This window comes from Aulonocara stuartgranti (genome assembly GCF_965226115.1).
Source record: "Aulonocara stuartgranti genome assembly, chromosome: 19".
Classification (NCBI taxonomy): Eukaryota; Metazoa; Chordata; class Actinopteri; order Cichliformes; family Cichlidae; genus Aulonocara; species Aulonocara stuartgranti.
Genome location: NC_138955.1, coordinates 3,425,074 through 3,444,558, shown reverse-complemented (window position 1 = coordinate 3,444,558; position 19,485 = coordinate 3,425,074). Strand labels below are relative to the sequence as shown.

At 42.9% G+C, this 19,485-nt stretch overlaps 1 protein-coding gene across 1 annotated transcript in view; it reads right to left on the bottom strand.

The window, feature by feature from the left end:
- mnat1 (MNAT1 component of CDK activating kinase) overlaps positions 1 to 19,275 on the bottom strand; it is a 34,382-nt gene extending 15,107 nt beyond the window's left edge. Inside the window, exons 1-6 of the mRNA XM_082516211.1 lie at positions 19,046 to 19,275; positions 13,107 to 13,259; positions 12,649 to 12,722; positions 11,602 to 11,705; positions 11,228 to 11,368; positions 9,911 to 10,042 (exon numbers count right to left, since the gene is read on the bottom strand). Of these exons, the coding sequence (XP_082372337.1) occupies positions 9,911 to 10,042; positions 11,228 to 11,368; positions 11,602 to 11,705; positions 12,649 to 12,722; positions 13,107 to 13,259; positions 19,046 to 19,134 (693 nt within the window). The 5' untranslated portion in view covers positions 19,135 to 19,275. The remainder of the gene's footprint in view (positions 1 to 9,910; positions 10,043 to 11,227; positions 11,369 to 11,601; positions 11,706 to 12,648; positions 12,723 to 13,106; positions 13,260 to 19,045) is intronic.
- Between the last annotated feature and the right edge of the window lie 210 nt (positions 19,276 to 19,485).

Sequence of the window (19,485 nt, the reverse complement as noted above, 5' to 3'; positions counted from 1 at the left end):
TTTTGTCAATATCAAATAAACTGAGAACTAAAAGGAAATTCTCAATCTCTCCTTGTTGTATAGCTGAGCTTTTCAAACAGTTTTAACAGTTACTTTAGTCTGACAGAAGCCGAATGACGAATTAGCGCTTCCAGTCAGAGACTGAGGCTACGTCCACACGTACACGGGTGTTTTTGAAAACGGAGATTTTCCGTTTTCGTTTTGAAAAATAATCCCGTCCACACATAAAGGCAGAAATGAAGGAAAACGCTGCTATGAACATGCCAAAGCAGCAGGTGGCGCTAGATTCCTAACCGTGCAGAAATGTTGGCCAATCAGAAGTCTAGAAGCCTCGGTGGGAAAAAGTAAACAAAGCTGGGGCATAGAAGCAGAACCGAGTCGTATGTGTGGAGGGACAGTAACTGTGTGTATATGTCAGCATTTAAACACTGCAGAGAGTAGAATTAACAGTAACAGTATTGTAGAAATTCATTTCACCGAAACAATAACGTGGCGCACAGTGTGACGCATGCACCAGTTTATTGTATTTCCAGACTTGCTTTCGGCACAATTTACAGTGCACGCTACTGTTTTTTGTCAGACTTGAAATAGCCGAAATACCTTCACACTACGGAACTTCTATGGCTCTTCCTTTCGACAATCTCTCCGGCGTTGGAACCATCATCTGTTTTCTCTTCGGTCACGCTCGGTTGATTTTTCTAGTCGGCACACTCATTTCCTCCATTATGCGCTGGCTGCTTCCCAAACAAACACACGTGCGGCTTGGCACTTGTGCTGTACATAACAAGTCACGCGACGTGATGCTGCGGCTGTGATTGGTTCGGCTCTGCGCTACTGAATTTGGATCGGCTGACCTTTTTTTTTTTTTTTTTTTTTTAAGAGGACAAGAGCGGCGAGGTCTATCGCGATAGCTTAATTTCTCTATCGAGTAAAAGTTATATCGCGATACATATCGTTATCGTTCTATCGCCCAGCTCTAATCACTATTATTATGCTATATCTCATCAGCATCATGTTTTCTAGGACAAAAATACTTGGCCACATTCACATTACACCTAAAGGATTTGCTCGGCCATGAAGCTCACACTCCAGTTTCTGTGCTGATGTTAATGGCAGAGGAGGTTTAAGCTCTGCATATACAGTGGGGCAAAAAAGTAATTAGTCAGCCACCGATTGTGCAAGTTCCCCCACCTAAAATGATGACAGAGGTCAGTAATTTGCACCAGAGGTACACTTCAACTGTGAGAGACAGAATGTGAAAAAAAAAAAATCCATGAATCCACATGGTAGGATTTGTAAAGAATTTATTCGTAAATCAGGGTGGAAAATAAGTATTTGGTCAATAACAAAAATACAACTCAATACTTTGTAACATAACCTTTGTTGGCAATAACAGAGGTCAAACGTTTACTATAGGTCTTTACCAGGTTTGCACACACAGTAGCTGGTATTTTGGCCCATTCCTCCATGCAGATCTTCTCGAGAGCAGTGATGTTTTGGGGCTGTCGCCGAGCAACACGGACTTTCAACTCCCGCCACAGATTTTCTATGGGGTTGAGGTCTGGAGACTGGCTAGGCCACTCCAGGACTTTCAAATGCTTCTTACGGAGCCACTCCTTTGTTGCCCGGGCGGTGTGTTTTGGATCATTGTCATGTTGGAAGACCCAGCCTCGTTTCATCTTCAAAGTTCTCACTGATGGAAGGAGGTTTTGGCTCAAAATCTCACGATACATGGCCCCATTCATTCTGTCCTTAACACGGATCAGTCGTCCTGTCCCCTTGGCAGAAAAACAGCCCCATAGCATGATGTTTCCACCCCCATGCTTCACAGTAGGTATGGTGTTCTTGGGATGCAACTCAGTATTCTTCTTCCTCCAAACACGACGAGTTGAGTTTATACCAAAAAGTTCTACTTTGGTTTCATCTGACCACATGACATTCTCCCAATCCTCTGCTGTATCATCCATGTGCTCTCTGGCAAACTTCAGACGGGCCTGGACATGCACTGGCTTCAGCAGCGGAACACGTCTGGCACTGCGGGATTTGATTCCCTGCCGTTGTAGTGTGTTACTGATGGTGACCTTTGTTACTTTGGTCCCAGCTCGCTGCAGGTCATTCACCAGGTCCCCCCGTGTGGTTCTGGGATCTTTGCTCACCGTTCTCATGATCATTTTGACCCCACGGGATGAGATCTTGCGTGGAGCCCCAGATCGAGGGAGATTATCAGTGGTCTTGTATGTCTTCCATTTTCTGATGATTGCTCCCACAGTTGATTTTTTCACACCAAGCTGCTTGCCTATTGTAGATTCACTCTTCCCAGTCTGGTGCAGGTCTACAATACTTTTCCTGGTGTCCTTCGAAAGCTCTTTGGTCTTGGCCATGGCGGAGTTTGGAGTCTGACTGTTTGAGGCTGTGGACAGGTGTCTTTTATACAGATGATGAGTTCAAACAGGTGCCATTCATACAGGTAACGAGTGGGAGACAGAAAAGCTTCTTACAGAAGACGTTACAGGTCTGTGAGAGCCAGAGATTTTCCTTGTTTGAGGTGACCAAATACTTATTTTCCACCCTGATTTACCAATAAATTCTTTACAAATCCTACCATGTGGATTCATGGATTTTTTTTTCACATTCTGTCTCTCACAGTTGAAGTGTACCTCTGGTGCAAATTACTGACCTCTGTCATCATTTTAAGTGGGGGAACTTGCACAATCGGTGGCTGACTAAATACTTTTTTGCCCCACTGTAGTTGCATATAGTTAGCACAGCATTGGCTTCTTTTTACGTACTTTTACACACATGTGGCAATGGGACTGAAAAAGGAAGAGGTGTGGACCAAGACTTTTGTCTACGTAGTGTATTTTGCATTTTATTTTTTAAATTCCCTGCAACTTATTATAAAATACACTTCAAAAATAAATATATCTATCCTGACAATTATTTAACCACCATTCATTCACCTCCGACCACATTAGGCCAGCATCATTTTTCCCTTACGATCCATAAAATAATCCAGATATTGAATTCATTATGGGCTAACTTAATAAAATAAAAACAACCCCACCCCCCACCCCATATTACATTTACCTATAGGAAGTTAAACAGATGGATCTCATCTGTTTCACAAAATCCTGCTTCCCAGAATAACTTTCAATTATTTTAACAGAACGAGTCTAAACCTGTTGCATTCAGCTGTGGTTTACACATGAAGGTGTGGGTGGCAACAGGGATAACGGCAGTTGCAGCACATTAAAAGCAATAAAACAGCAATAAATTTTTTAAAAGTGGGTTTTTCCACAGAAGAAATTATGAAAACTAAATATCAAATCACACCAAAACATTTCCTTATGATGTCACTGTCAGTTAAACGATATTTTTCTCTTCTTTCATCAAGGGATGCCAAAAAACTGCTGGGTATCTGTTCTTGGCCAGATTGTCAACTGTAAATTCCTAATATATGCAAGTAAATTAGAAAAAACAATATAATATATTTGCATTGCTAGTGTATAAACGCTGTTTCCTTTAAAGCACTAGGCACACACTTCTCCATGGTTTTCATTCAACCTTGTACCCTGAGGTACCAGTGCTCTGTTATACCATCCTATCCATTCATCCAACGCAGAGGAGCCCCACCACAGGCTAATGAAATCCAGACCAATGAACGCAATCCCAGTCACTCTCACTCTCTTTTGCACTCTTTCAGACTGTTCATCCATCTTCTTTCAAACTTTCAGCACTGCTTAACTCCCCTACTGCGCACTCAATGAGATGCACTGGGACAAAGGGAAGGTGGAAGGAGAAGCAGAAGAAGAAAACTCCTCAGTGGTGGTGTGGTAAAGAAAGAGCAGCAAATTGGCAGTTGCAGATGGCTGAAGAGCAGTAAATCAGACCACCTTTTTTTTTTTTTTTTTTTTAAGTGGCAGACACAACAGACCCAGCCCCCATTCTGGGGAAATTTCTTCTACATTCCTCTGCAAGGGCACCTTGAAAACTGGCACAGATGCATCAGCACCCACAAAAGCAGCCTTTAAAGATGTCCACGCAAACATAGCGACTTCTAATTATATTTACAGAAATGTGTAAATGAATGACTTGTAGTACATACAAAATGCTTTGAAAGAGAAAAAAAAAAACTGAATGAATGCCCATAATGTAGAGCTGTGACCCCTCAGGACTGATTTCTCCTACAGCTAATACCACTGCTGAGGCTTTAATCATGTGCACATCAAGTCAATGTGACTTAGAGTATGAATGCTGTTTTCTAAGTCCTTCAGTTAAAGACAACGAGAGAGCGAGAGAGAGCGAGAGACCCCCAGCCAGACCCAGCGGAGCAGAAATGGCTGAGGGACTAAGGGGCTATTGAAACAACGCCCCAGCAAGAGCCAAAATAAACATCTGGTTTTATCATTATGGAGGCCCATCCTCCTACCTATACAACACAGTGTATTACAAGTTTGAGCATGTAACTGGTTTTAAGGCTCATATAATACCCCTGTGGCATTAAAGTGAAACTCTGGAGGCCATCAATCTTAATAAAACCGCAGGGGAGGATGATTTGAGGAAATCACCGTCATGCCAACGGGAGTACTTCAACTTACCCTGAATTTGTACCTCAACATTATTCGGTTGTACCACAACCAATTCCAAGTAAAACTGTTGCAGGTGTCTATCCGTTAACTGATGCAGGTAACAGGTGTGCAGGCTGATATTGTGCTTTAACATTACACATAAGTATTTATTTAGCGGGAATTGTTTTTAGGGGGTAGTTTCATTAATGGACTTTACTAAAGTAGCTGTGTATGTTACAGAGCCTTTTCTGCCCCGTCTTCATTGAGTACATGAAAGAACACATGGAATACTGATTTGACTTGCAGACTTTAAAAGATGTACAAATGAACTTGCAAAACCATCACTGGGAACTTGTTCCTGTTTTTGACTGTGTAAACATTTGTGCGTTGACTATTTTATTGTTGCAATTTTAATATGTTTGTCTGATGTAGGTGTCGCTTGTAAATGACACATTGAGTCTCAGTGGAACTACCTGTACAAATAAAGGTAAAAAAATAATCCTAATTACTGACATCATAGAGACCCAAAAGTAGAAAAATTGCGCCTGAAACCTAAAAATATAGGTAAACATTAAAGTAACTTTATAGGACTCTCATAAAAGTCACATAACTTTGAAAGTACTAGAATGTGTCATTAAAGGATTCACAAAAAAATATGTTTTAATGGCATATTAAGCTATAATATTACTTGGCACTGACCATCAATGCTAAAGTATGATTAGAATAGGATTTAAAATGTGAGAACTGCGGTCAAACAAGGCTAAAGAAGAAGATCTTATACAGCGTTAACGATGCCAAACTTTAATCCAAAAGGCTCATTGGTCAACGGCTCAGATTGTGGGTCACAAGACCCCTCCACACACACACACACACACACACACACACACACACACACACACACACACACACACACACGGAACAATCGTCAGCACTCCCCGCCCATCCCACTCTCTCCCTTGACTTTGCAGCTCAGCAGGACACATCAAGGTTGCTGAGACTAACCTCTCCATCAGCACCTTCCCACAACATCCACGCACTCGCACACACAACCACATACACTCATGTGGTCCCCGAGGATTTGGGAAGCCACAGCTCCAAAGCCATCGAGGCACTCGGCGCTAATGCAAATCCTGATAATGAGAACAATGGAAAAGGGGGAACAGTGGTTGGTTTTGCAGAGGGGATAAAAAATAATAACCACAGTTCAGGGCCAGGCTAGTCCCAGCCCAACTCCAGTCCTCACTTCCACCTTCCGCACTGGTGCTGCCAGTGCTTCTGTATGGATAAAGAGCTTTGGGCTACCCAGCAGCCCACTAAGCAGCAAGTAGCAAGTGTAAAACTGCTTCTCATACAGTGCCTCAACTTGCCTTACAAGTTTAAATATAACTGCCTGACCAGTGGCAGCTGCCCCAGCGCAAAGCCCCTAAAGCTGACAACTTCTTTTTCCGCTGGGCTGGGCTGAAGCAGCTTGCCCAAGGGCTGCTGAGGCCAACCTAAACAGGGCCAAGCTGGGGCCAGGGGCAGAGGTGTGAATGCCCACATGTGCTGGTGCCAATCAGGGCTGACGGTTCTCCCTGAGGTGACCCCCCCACGCCAGCGCTTTCAACCCTGCGTGCCAGCAGTCCAATATAAAGGAAAAGGCCAAAGGACAGAGTTTGTGCACTCTCCCACATAAAACATGTCACCTTTGGTTTTTGAATGCTGCAAGGTCAACAATCTCAGTATAAACAACATAATTTACCTGCATCTGTAAAAATTTGTGAATAAGGGATATAAAGATAACACTGAAGAAGAGCGAGTGGGGGTTGCATTAAGTATAAAGCGACAAACTTGCAGGCAAAACAGGTTGGGCCAGTCTGCCAGAGCGAAGTAAAGCAGAGCCGGCACAGCGCTGACAAGTGCGTCTACTGCGCAGAGGTCACCCTAGAGGACAACTTAACCAAGTGAAACAGGCCTGAGCAAACAAGCTCACAGCATGTCTGTGTGTGTTTGTGTTTGCTTGTGTTTTCTGTGGTATTCAAATTCCACAGCCTAAGAGTAGAATGGACTACAGCCAAAGAGGACCCGAGGTTATTTCAGCCAGCTACACGTCAATGTTTAGGTATAAACTTTCCACCCACATTTAGCCGATTGTGTGTGTGAGTTCCACTTTTGTTTATGTGTGTTCTTGCCTCCTGCTTTCATTAGGTGCCCATGCCGGCCCCGTCAGGTATGTCAGCTGCTCTCCTGCCTGTGAGGAGGGGATTGGGCCCCAGCAGCGCAGGAACCTGGGACCTTTCATTTAAGATGGCGCTGAAAGCTGCCCCCAAGGTGGAAAGATTCCCCATCAGTCAAAATGCTTTCAGGAATGGGACACTGTAGCAGCTGGGGAAAAAAATAAAATAAAATTCCCAACTGCAAACACACACACACACACACACACACACACACACTTTCACCGGAAAATATAAGAAAATGTACAGGTACAAATAAAGCAAGCACGCAAGAGTACAATAAAATCAAAGTAGATGTCATTTGTATGCTAATTATTACCCTCTGATTTTGTCAGAGCAGGTGCCGAGCATTGTGACTCTTGTCATTAAGCTTGGCACTGAGGCTCGTTTTATGTGTCAGACTACAACAAGCAACCTGTTTAAACAGCGAATAGTCACCTCCCGCCCACACAGAGTGTTTCTTTTGATATCAGCGGACATCTATTTTAAAAGACACTTTATTCTTCAAAGGATGTTTACTCAGGTTGGCTAAGGAGGGGGTGTATTTATATGTGTGTGCGCATCCACACACGGGTAATGTGTGTCTCATGCTTCAATAGAGTCCCTACAAAGTAAAGGATTAGTGAGTGATTTCAGACCATTCCTAAGGCAAGACCAGGCCCATCCCACTTCAAAATCACACCTGGAATAAGACTACTTTCCCTGAGGATTGGTGAACTTCCTCAAACGTCCGCTCAACAGCAATGGTAGTGCATAACCAGAAACATCAGGGCCAAGGTTGGAGTCCCCTTCACGAACTCCGAGAAAATCACTCTGGCAAAGAACAGAGCCAGCATGGCTGAGATGTCTCCATGCGTGTTTCCAGTTGACAACATATCACAACTAGGTGCAATATTAGATCACGCTTTAAATAAAGTCCGGAACGACTAGGAAGCTGAGGAATAACTGGCATCCCCAATTTCCAGCCCAAAGACAGGCAGATATGTCATTCCTCTGGTGACGGCTCACTTTGGCCACGGATGAAACAGCTGGCTGAAATACCGTTAAGGTGACAGTATAGAGAGGGGGGTTGTGGGTACAGAGAGTCAGGGGCGCCGCACATTTGTGCTCCTGTGACTGGTGAACGTCACCTCGGCAAAAACATCCAAATGAAAAAAATCAAGAGGTCAAAAATGTGCTCCAAGCCCATTCATCACTGTCACATGAAACTGTTTCGTATTTGTCAGTGTATTTCACAAGCGATAACAGGACTTGTACTAATGAATACTTCATTGATTGATATTTCTAAGCAGTTTGGGAAAACTGTTAAAGTTTTCCAGGCCTAAAGCAAATACCTTTAAAATTGCTTTTTTAAATATAAGACTTTCTTCTCGTGATAGAAAAAAAGGGTCCAAGGAAACCGGAGCCATTTATGCTTGAAAATTACAAAAATGACTAATCATTATAACAGTACATGATATCACAGTAAAGAGATTGGCACATATTAGTCGTGCTTCAAAGCAAAATCATAGAAATGTGGCCCAGCTTTAAAAAAAGTGTGTTTTTATATTTGTCTCTCCTAATTTCTGCTGAAGAAAAACTGAAACCCTGTTTGGAGCGAGGGACCAGAACCTAGCAGATAAATGAATTCCAGCAATCTCCAGGAATCTGCCGCTCTGTGCTGAAACCCCACCAAGTTAAACAGAAGTCATTCTTATGGACTGAGGTGAAGGGAAATCCAAACCCACACGTTCCCCTGACTCAAGTCTCTCAAGTCCAACAGCAGATGCATGGGAAGAACTCTACTCCACCAACAAGAGCACAGGGATGGGAAGATGAGGAGAAATGGGGAGAAAGAAGCAAGGAAAAACATGCACAGAACAAGCCAAGAGCAACATAATCATGCAGTTTCTCTCTCCATCAGCAACTTTTAACTTCACGCTGTATATTAAGGAGGTGAAAGTGAGAGTACTGAATCCCCCCGTATAGCTCAGTTCAATACTTTGAGTGTTGCTTTATGAGATAGTCCTTTCTTCAAAAATAGAGTTCGGTTCTACCCAAGTATGTCAAAACCTTGCTTCAGCTTGAGCTGAGGTGAGTGCTAAGCAGATATCTCTCCCACGCACCACTGAACTGTGGGAAGACAACCATGCCTCATGAGGGTTGCTGTGAAAGGGGTGGGGATGATGACACAGCCTATCTCATCGCAGTAAAATGAAAATAAACGACTGAAAACCTGAGCTACAGCCAAATGGAAGGTCCCTCCAGACACGGTGCGTACAAAGCTGCAAGCTCAGAGTGGCCGAAACCCTGAGCCCACATGCTTTCTCTCGCTCTCTGTGGGACCTACTGCACACCCAGAGGAATGTGATGACATGAATGAAGAGGTGAGGGCCTCTTCCCACACTGAAGAAGCACCAAACATGGAGGAACATCCTCCTTTTCAAAGCGTGGCCATGTATGACACACTATTGTCAACAAGCAATCCGTGTAAAGTTTTGACACTAATGACCTCAACAGTTCAGATTCACCTTAATCGCACTGAGCAGAGGCATGTCACTATGTGTATTAACTGCCTCTTAAAACTTGATTGATGCTCATTTTGCTCTCACTGTTTTGCTGCTTGTCTTAGATCTTTGCAACATAAGTTCAGAGCAGCAAAGTTTAGTCTGTTGGACGTATGCTAACAAGCAAACTTAGTCCAGGGGTTTGTATGAAAAGCAGTCGTTTTTGTGTGTGTGATGTGTTGCCCAACCACAGTGGAAAGAAAAAAAAGAATTAAAGCTGTTCTAAACAACCACAATTGTAAGCGAGGGAAAAAACCTTCCCAGATTATCGAACTCTCAGGATTTAAATGGGACCTATTGTGCTCCATCTAGAGCTCCATATTTTTATTCTTGAACTTCGCTGGAAAACCAGTCCATGATTTATAGCACAGAAATTATCCTTACTTAGCTCATGATACAACCCCTCCATTCATTGTCAGGCTGAAACGAGCACTTTTGGCTCCATCCTCCTCAAAAGCTGCTTTTCTTTGAATTAGCAGCTCCTTGATGACCATATAAGTCATATCACTTCCTGTGTGTGTAAATAACACACATTCAGGATGGAAAGAGAAGTAGAAAACTACAATATGACTGTTGCACTTACCATATGGATTCCAGTTGAAAATAGACTGGTGGGCTTCACAGCCTGTTTCTGCTGCTCTATCTGGGTCTCAAGCTGGGCAGCGCGAACTTTGTGTTGAGCGAGTAAAAGGGTGGCAGGAAGCTGAGACTGCTCCTGGAGACAAAAAACGTATATAGACTTTGTAAGTATTAATCTTAGTGTGTGAAATGTAACGCAGTAGTTCATTGAACATATCCCACCCATTGCTGGGTCACCATTGTGTGAATGTGTGTGTGAATGGGTGGATGACTGGATATGTAAAGCGCTTTGGGGTCCTTAGGGACTAGTAAAGCGCTATATAAATACAGGCCATTTACCATTACCATGAGCATGGGCTGCTTTCAGGCCAGCTGCCACAAAACTTTAGTAAGTCGTATTAGCAAAACTGTGCCGCTGTCAGGGGACGCCGCTTCAAGTGCACTGCGCCGTCTTCACCTCCATTAAATGCAAGGTCGGACGTTTCAATTTCTTCAGTGGAGTATTGCCAAGCGCATAGATCTAAGAACACAAGCCTGGACACATTGTTCACTGTAGAGGTAGGACATTTTTGATGGGGTGAACTATAAAGGTGGGACAGTCTAGAGCTTTTGGCGCTATTTATCAATATTGTCAGTAACAGTTAAATCAGTTTCCATACTATGGGTCCTCTTCTGACCATAAGAACTGACACATTTTACTCAAATGAGTGAAATAAAATGGCAGACAACAAATGTGAATCCAGCGTAGAGTACATGTTGTATTAGAGAAGAACAATAATCTAGTGTGTTTCAACTTCCTACTGATGTGTTTTATTGATTAGTTAGCCACTCCGGGAAACGGCAACATGCAGTCTAAATGTATTTGTTGATGTAATGTATGTGAGTGTTCCCACATAAGAATAGCAAGCCTAGTGGCCACAGGGCCGTACAGATGTCAGAGCTCAGGAGAGCTCCCCTGGGGGGGGGTGAGAGCTGATCTCATCTGCCTACAGTCAACAGGCCCTGTGCCTTAAACAAACAAACACACAGCTTAGCCAGCTATCTGTGATGGTCCTTCAGCAGCCCGCTCTGCCGGAACAATAACTTTCAAAGCCTGCAGCTCAACACAATGGAGCCGATAGGCTTTGGAATCACAGAATGAGAACAATGCAACCTGCAGCACAATGACTGGTAATAAGCTCTTAATGATCTCACATCCACGAACCCTAGAGCCGAGCGCATGCACATCCGACATGGAACATCTGTCATAATGTGACTCGCTAATTGCATCACTAGATTTGTCATTACACATGCACACGGCCATGCAACGTGTGCATCTCACCAGTTCGTCCAGCAGAGCCTGTTTGTTCTTCCTCTTGGCCTGTAGTTGCCTCTGCTCCTCCTGCAGCACCTCCAGTCGCCGCTGCTCATTGCTCTGCTGTTCCTGCAACAGAAGCTCCTCCAGCTCTTCCTGCTCCCGTGTCTGAGGAGGAGAGAGAGTCGGCAAGTTGGAAGAACCTGTCGCTTTATTGACCACGCGGCAGATTCTACACAAGCTGTAGCACCGCCCTGTTGCACTTGATTCTACACTTTGCCCTCTTAGACAAACAGAGCAGCTGGCTTTAAAATAAAAAAGGCCAGTGTTTATCTTAAATACAAGTGTCATTATTAGGTATTATCCTTTTATAAGGGGGGAAAACCTTCAAAAGTACTTACAAGCTTGGCCTTATTTCTCTGGATGACATCTCTGTTCTCTCTCTGGTACTGCTCCATCCTCAGCTTGGTGTTCTCCACGTCAACGTTGTTTGTCAGGTTATACACTGTGTGCAAAAGAACAGCCACTGTTGAACATATCAATCCATCACAACTCACACTGTGGACAGAACCACTGTCTCCAAGTCCACAATACCGTTAATTAAACCCACTATCTAAATCCTCCAAATCATTTAAAACTGTACTCGAAATAACGACAAATTTATTCAACTGAAATGTTGAAATCAACATGCATGTGATATCTTAAACCCAGGGACGATGTAAAGACGAGCTGAGGAGAAATTATTCATCATGACATTTTTCCCCCCTCATTGGGCCGTCGAACCAGCAGATCGCACAAAAAACAAGCAAATTTGATTATTTTATGTTGCCAGATTAATCTATAACAATATATACAATTTATTAACACATATATATTTCATAATACAAATTAACATAATAAAGACCCACTTATATACATGCTGTAGGTGTTGCTGCTAGAAAGAGACAATTTACAAGAAATCTGCCAAATTTAATTATATAGAAGTTTATCTGCATACAGACAGCTTTCATTTTAGCTTCTGCTCAATTTAGCTCCACCCTCGCTGTGTAAAATAAACCAGCGGTGGATGGGAGAAGCATTTAAACTGTTTAAACCTGCAGTTTTCTAATGTGAAAATAAAAGTTGAGAAAAAAACCTCACAAGGTGACTGGACTGATGGAAACAGCATCACTGGCCCAAATGGTATATCTATTTATTTATTTTAAGAAATACTCCATCAGTTTTATTTGTCTGTTTTAGATGGATTTTTACACTGTTTTGCAGCTCTTCTAATACATCCAAGCTACAAGTTTACACTGACCTGCCAGTGAAGACGTGTGAACATTGCAAGTTCTGTTTCCTAATCTGTGGCCCCGGCTGACACTAATGCCTGTAAAACATCCTCTTGTGCAGCCAGAGTCAAGGAGAAATCATTAAACTAGTCTCAGCATGAAGCTCCAAGCTCCTACCTATGTCCTCCACTTGCTCCAGATAATCGTTATATTCTCTCAGGCTGGGGAAGTCAAAATCTCTCTTGTTGTAACTGCAGAGAAACAAGAGAAGTGGTGATGCAAAAAAGTAAAACCTGGTGAGAGCAAATATGCACCGACATTAATAGCTTCCATTAAATCAACCATTTTATAATACCATGTCTGTATCCTGGCTAATAGGCGCACATTAGATGTCAATTAGGGGCTATTAAAGAACAGATAACAGGGAAGAGAGAGGAGGCAGGGAGGGGCTGAGAAGTAAAAATCTGGCAGAGAAAGAGCCTTCCCGTTTGAGCACCCCCGGGGAGATGCATTGTCTACAAAACAAACAGTGTAATGAGAAAGACAAAAGGTAGCTTAAGAAGTGGGAGGAGGCATGGGATGACATATAAACACCAAGAACCACACCCCTCACCCTCACAGTCCCCCTCACTCACATCTTCAGCACTTTCTTACGAATCTCCACCTCCTTATCTACTGTCGGGTCCTCGAAGAGCTGCACGCGGAAGTTGCTCTTCCTCAAAGGCGTGTCGCACTGCACGCAGTTGCTCGAGCCGCGAACGAACAGCATCTCAACGCAGTTCTCGCATCTGCAACAAAAACAGGCATTAAACAGCAAGCTGAACTGCATTTTTTCCCCAGAGGTGACCCTCCTTGGGCACCTCTGAGAGTCAGTAGTAAGCACGCTTGTGTGAGCGTATGTGGCAATTTCCCTCAGAATAAAGCAGATTTGTGTTTGTGTGGTTTTTTTTAAATCTCTGTAAACCATCAGACACAATGGGTGATAATGGGGAACATGAATATTTCCTCTGAGTGCTCAAAGATGGCTGGGATTATGATTGGAATGTCGATTAGACTGCCTCCCGCTCTCAGAGAGGAGGAAATTAGCCCGACACCCCATCAGCGGAGCGTCTGTCTGCACTGGAAAAACATTTACTTTATTGTTATTTCAACAGGCCTCAGTCATTTAGCCATGTTGCATAATATGATAAAATCCAGCTTGGTAACTCATGGCATAGTCTATCATTACAGGAAAGGACCGAGTCTTATGTAATTTGGGAAATGCATAGAGATGAACAACAGCAGTATCTTACTTAAGCTGAACTGTCATTTAAACTAAAGCTTTTAATAAATCTGAAATATTTTATACCTTTTTAAAAACGGATCCAAAAGTCATTCCAACCTTCCCCCACTTTCTTATTATTCCTGACATGGTGCCTAAATGAAAGGAGGCTGCAATGGAATAAACCACAATCTTAAACACTGTGGAAATCTAGGCTGTTACTGATCAAAGTATTTGCTATAAATCTGTTAAACGGCTACGTCTTTCCAAGGCAAAAATATGTAGCAGTACAGCAAAGTCATGATGAGTTTTTCAGGTGGCCTTTAGTTCCCCATATAAGCAACAATGAATCAGAGCTCTCCTCGGTAAAGAGCGTGCCTTTACACAAAAGGAAGAAACTATTTCAGGTTTTAAAAAAAAGAAAAAAAGAAACACAGGCCAAAACAGGAACTTTGTGCACCCTCACTGGAAACGCCATGGTAACCAATCAGCAGACCTACCTGAGGGCACAATTCTGTGCTTAGCCATCAATCACACCTTTATGCAGGTAGGCGTTTACCCATCAGTCACACTCAAGTGAGTAGTGGACACCGAAGACAATGGGAATGTTCCTTTATCTCCCCTGATGGGGTGGAGAGCCTGGATAAACGTTTGCACAGTACACTCTTTTAATTAGGTCTCTGTGGAGCTTTATTTCAACAGGAATCCACCTTCCTGCTTGTGACCACCTCAAAAAAGACATCTGGTTTCCAAATAGCACTATCTGCTTTTGAGCATTTACAGTTTTCATAATAAAGTATAACAAAGCTAAAGGGGGGGAAAAAAACCCGACTTTTCACCACACGTCACTGATGGTATGGTTGAGTCATTTCTTCCCAAAAGTCAAACACTGGGCATGAGGCACTGGTGTCGAGTCAAAAGTTCTCCAGGGATGGAGCTTATTAGAACAATCATGACTGAGCCATCCTGCAAGACATTTCACTTCATCAGCAGGATTTAAAGCAGAAAAAAAAGCAGTTAAAGGAGAAACTGCAGAGCCGTGGAGTTTGGCTGTTTATACCTAGCGTCACACATAAGGGTCAAACAAGCCCAACCTGCAGAGTTGTGACACCAAAGCTTTCAAAGCAGCTATACAACAAACTGACGAAGCACCACGGAGGACTGTCTTACAAGCAGTTCAGCTTGGCTTACAAGAAGCAGCAATGTAAAAATGAAAGCTGAACGGCAGACAAACATCTGCGCCATCCAGTTGGTGCTTCGGAGTCTGAAGTGCAGCCTGGAAGAGGCAGATGTTCGCTGTGGCCTCAGGCTACAGGAGATCTATAGGCCTGGCCATATGGAGGTAGATTGAAGGATTCAGCTTGTTTCCACAGGCCCACAAAGAGCCCATTCATCAAAATGGGGCAAGGAGTGGGGTGTAGCTTAGCCCCCCGCCCCATAAATGGACCACACAACAGAACTCTCCAAAGGGGAAATCCTGTGTAACTCTAGAGCAAAGAGATGACCGTCTAAAAGGGAGGGAGGAGACTCTTAGAATCAATTTGCCAGCTTTGAGATTGTGAGCTTCTTTCATTTTGCGATCAAAGGAGGATCAAGATTTTTTTTTTTTTTTTTTAGCCAATTCTACGCTCAATTGCAAACATTTAAATGGACAGATCTTTAGCTACTTGCCATCTCTGAGTCTCAAGGCTGTTGTCGCTGACTGAGCACTCCTGACTCCTCCCTCTCTCACCTGTCCTGCTCGGAGCTCCAGGCTCCTATCTCTCCCATCTGCAGCTGTCAGCAGGTCAGGGAAAGGGGGTGGTAAGGGGAAGGTAAACAGGGCCCTGGCTCAGCAAAGAGACTCCTCTACCACCACTACCCCCACCATCTCTCAGTGACATTGCCTGCGTCTTTGCTGTGTCACTTTTGAATTAAAGTGCAAAAACAGAAAAGCAGGAGACAGCATGAGACCGAGCTTGTTTGCTTGTTACAGTGATCTCTATATTTTTGTTTCCATCTTAGACCAAGGGTCGATTCAAGACCAAGTAGAGATGGATTTGTGTAATGTCATTGTATGAAATCTAAACAATCTGCAAAACCTGCAGCATCACAATCAGAAAATGCCAAAGACCAACACTATGACTGCTTAAACTAAAAGCTTGCCCCAACCGCACATTTATAGTACTTTAAAGAAAAGCCAAGAACATGTCTGAACTTCACACTGGACGCTTTTTAAAAAAAAAAAAATCTGAACGATCCCCAAAACGACTTCTTGCATTGCTGCTGTAGATCATCCTGCAGCATACGATTATAATTGTAATGTTAGCATCACTGTGTCCACTTTCTAAACAGCACTGTGTGCCTCAGCTACAACTGTTTTTGCCTGCCTGTGCCCAGTGTCAAATGCCAAAGGACACGGACCCAGTGTCATTGTGCAAAGGTAATAAATAACCCACATCAAATGCCCCTGGTGACAAGGATACAAAATGTGCTGCGGTGGAGTTTAAATTTAGATGCATGGAGAAGCTAATAATGCAACTGCTGAAGGCTAGTCAGCGCAGACTGGACGGGCCACTCAAAGAAGAGACATTCTTACATTTATCTAAATGGAGTCCAAGTATTCTCAGCTGTTTATGATTCATCTAGTATATGTATCTCAGTAAGTCAATTAATCCTTTAATGGACAGTCACTGAAGAAAATGGCTTCACAGAGGCCTGGGTGATATCTTCAAATGACTTGTTTTGCGAAGAATTGGTTGTGTTGTATTAGCATTATCGCTCTGAATAACTGAACTGCTTTGTGCTCTCACTAGTGCTACTTTCTCCTGGTAAACAGGCCGGTGTTTATATATATCCCTCCTATACTTCATGAACATTTAAAGTGCTTTATGCTACCACACACACACGGCACTAGATTTTACATCTTTAAAGCATTTTACCTATCACATACACTCTCTCTCTCATACCAAGGACATGCAGACTGGAGATGCTGGGAATCAAATTGTTCTCTTCTGCTTATCCTTATCAAGGCTTCGGGGAGGCTGGAGCCCATCCCAGCTACCATAGGGTGAAAGGCAGGGTACACGCAGGACAGTTCGACAATTGTGGGTCTCTACCTTCGGTTTTGTCTTCAGTAACTGAAAAGCATGCTCTACTGGTTTGAGATCAGGTGACTGACTTGGCCGTTGAAGTATATCCAGTTTCTATGGCTTGAGAAACTCTTGGGTTGGCTTTGCAATAAGCTTTGGGTCATTATCCATTTGTACTTTGAAGAGCTCTTTGATCAGTATTACAGCATTTGGCTGAATGAGAGCAGAGAGTTTAGCTCTGTATGCTTCATTATTCATTGTGCTGCTTCTATCAGCAGTCACGTTGTCAAACACTAGTGACCAGGTTCCACTGGCAGACATACGTGTTCATCCCATAACACTGCCTCCACCATGCTTGACAGATGATGTGATATGCTTTAGATCAGGAGCTGTTTCACTCTTTCTCCATACTTTTCTCTTTAAATAATTCTGGTATATATTCATTCATCTTAGTTTCATTTATCCAAAGGCTTTTGTTTGTTTGCTTTTGTTAAGCCCCTTGGATTAAAGATTTGGTGCACAGAGTCAAAAACTATATAACCATCTAAAAACTAACCATGTGCATTAACCTCTTAGATTTTCTTTTTCTTATATAGTTTTTCTGAAGAGCGTTGTTGATTAAAAATGAGAAAATGGATAACCCTGAAACAGAGTTACAGATCTTGTAGCATTTCTGTAAGACTTGCTTCAAAAAAAAAAAAAAAAAGGGGGGGGGGGGGAGAAAAGAAAAGCCAAAAAGCATCAGTGATGAAAATACTAATATGGTTAGGGAGTGCAGCAGTTTCCAAGTGATGCATAAATTCACTGTCGCACCGGCTCTGAGGAACAGATCCAAGGTGACCCGGGCTAGGACATCTTTCCAAATTGCTTCATTGCAGAATCATTTTAATTTTCTGTGTGTAGTCCTGCATCCAGACAGAGGCAGTGAGTTATGAGCCCGCTGACCTGATGACAAAGCACGACCACTTCCTGATGGCACGGTCAATAAACAGACAGGGTCGAAAAAGATGTGCTCATCAAGCTACCACCGTCGCTGCATAATGCTCATGGAGAACATGTCCCCTTCATTTAAACGTCCATGTTTTTAAAGGGCGGACAAGGTTAAATGCTGAAAAATGCACAGTGAAGTTCGAAAAAGTATCTACATGATGCTGCTGCACAGAAGTAGCAGAATACGAACAAATGGAAACATGCTAACTTTTCATCCATTTCTGTATGTTATGCAAATAATAATCATAATCTTCTACTTCTTTCATATGATCCCTTTAGGGGTAGCCACAGTGAATCATCTACCTCCATCTCACCCTATTCTGTCCCTTTCATCCTCTGTCAAACCAACCCTCTGCATTTCCTCCATCACTGTGGCTTCTCTCTTTTCCTCCAGCAAGGTAGCTCCATCTTCAATATCCTTTAACCAACATATCCTCCCTCCAAACCATCTCATCATTGCCTCTTATAATAATAAAATACATTACTTTAGGTTTTGCATTATATTTTCCGTTTAATGCAAAAATGACAAATTCCAAATTAAGCCAGACCTGTGGCAGAGGTGCAGCCATTCAAATAAAAATGTAGCTTTTAGTTAGGTTGGCAGATTAACATGGAAAAACTTGCGCAGTCAAACTCGAATTTGATTTGCACCTTTGAGCTGGCCCTTTTCAAAAACCTCTGAATAATTCATATTCATTATGTGGTTCAAAACTCAGCACAGGGTGTTTATGCTCCTCATCATTAGTCACTTTTCCCCCTGCCATCCTAAACTTGCTGTACTTTACACACACACACACACAAAGACACAACTGCAGGGTCTGCTTTTCTACAGAGGTCTCTAAGCTGAGCTGCTTACAGCCAGTGTAGGTCATATGTAAACAATGGCCGCTATACTGTGTTTACCAGCAGTATTAGCCTAGCTTTGCAATTGTGTAGCTCTATCAGGAAACATAACCCACCTCTAAAGCACACTTTCTGTCTACAATGACACAGCTATTTAACACCAAGACTATAAATATGAGCTAGCCCAACAAACCGTCAGCATTCGAGGCTTATCAGTTTTGTTTACGTCCAAGTCCCCCAATTAAGACTAGAGATGTATGTGCGGAAACAGTTTTAAACGCTATATTATAGCTGCTTTTGGGGGGTGCTTTGTGTTTGCGTGTCGTTTCGAGCAGCCTGGAGCAGAAACGCCGCGATGTTGTGGAGGATTTGTGCTCTTTCCTTGTAGCTGTCAGGTGTGAATACTCACAGCGTGTGGCCGCAGACGTTCACCATCAGCTTCAGCGACGGGTTTCTGTATTTGGTTGTTTTACATCTCGGACAGCCCTGTTCGTCCATTTCTGTCTGCACCACACTAAAAAAATAATGGCAATAATAAAAAGCACTTCAGAAACAAAACAAAACACGTCAATAACCTGCAGCTCTCCTGTCAGATTCCAAGCTGCGAACCACTGCGTTACACAAAATGAGGTCCGACAGGAAACGGCATTAATAAGATGTGTTCCTATTTAATGATTGCTTTTAGAGGTGAGGTGCAAATAGCTGCTGGCGCACATACATGCAAGGGTTGCTAGGGAGTCCCAGTGGAAGCGAGGTAAAATAAATTAAGTAAATAAATAACTTTAGCTAGTAGTAATAGTAGTAGTAATGGTAGTAATCGAGTAAATATAACAAAACAAAAAAAAACTT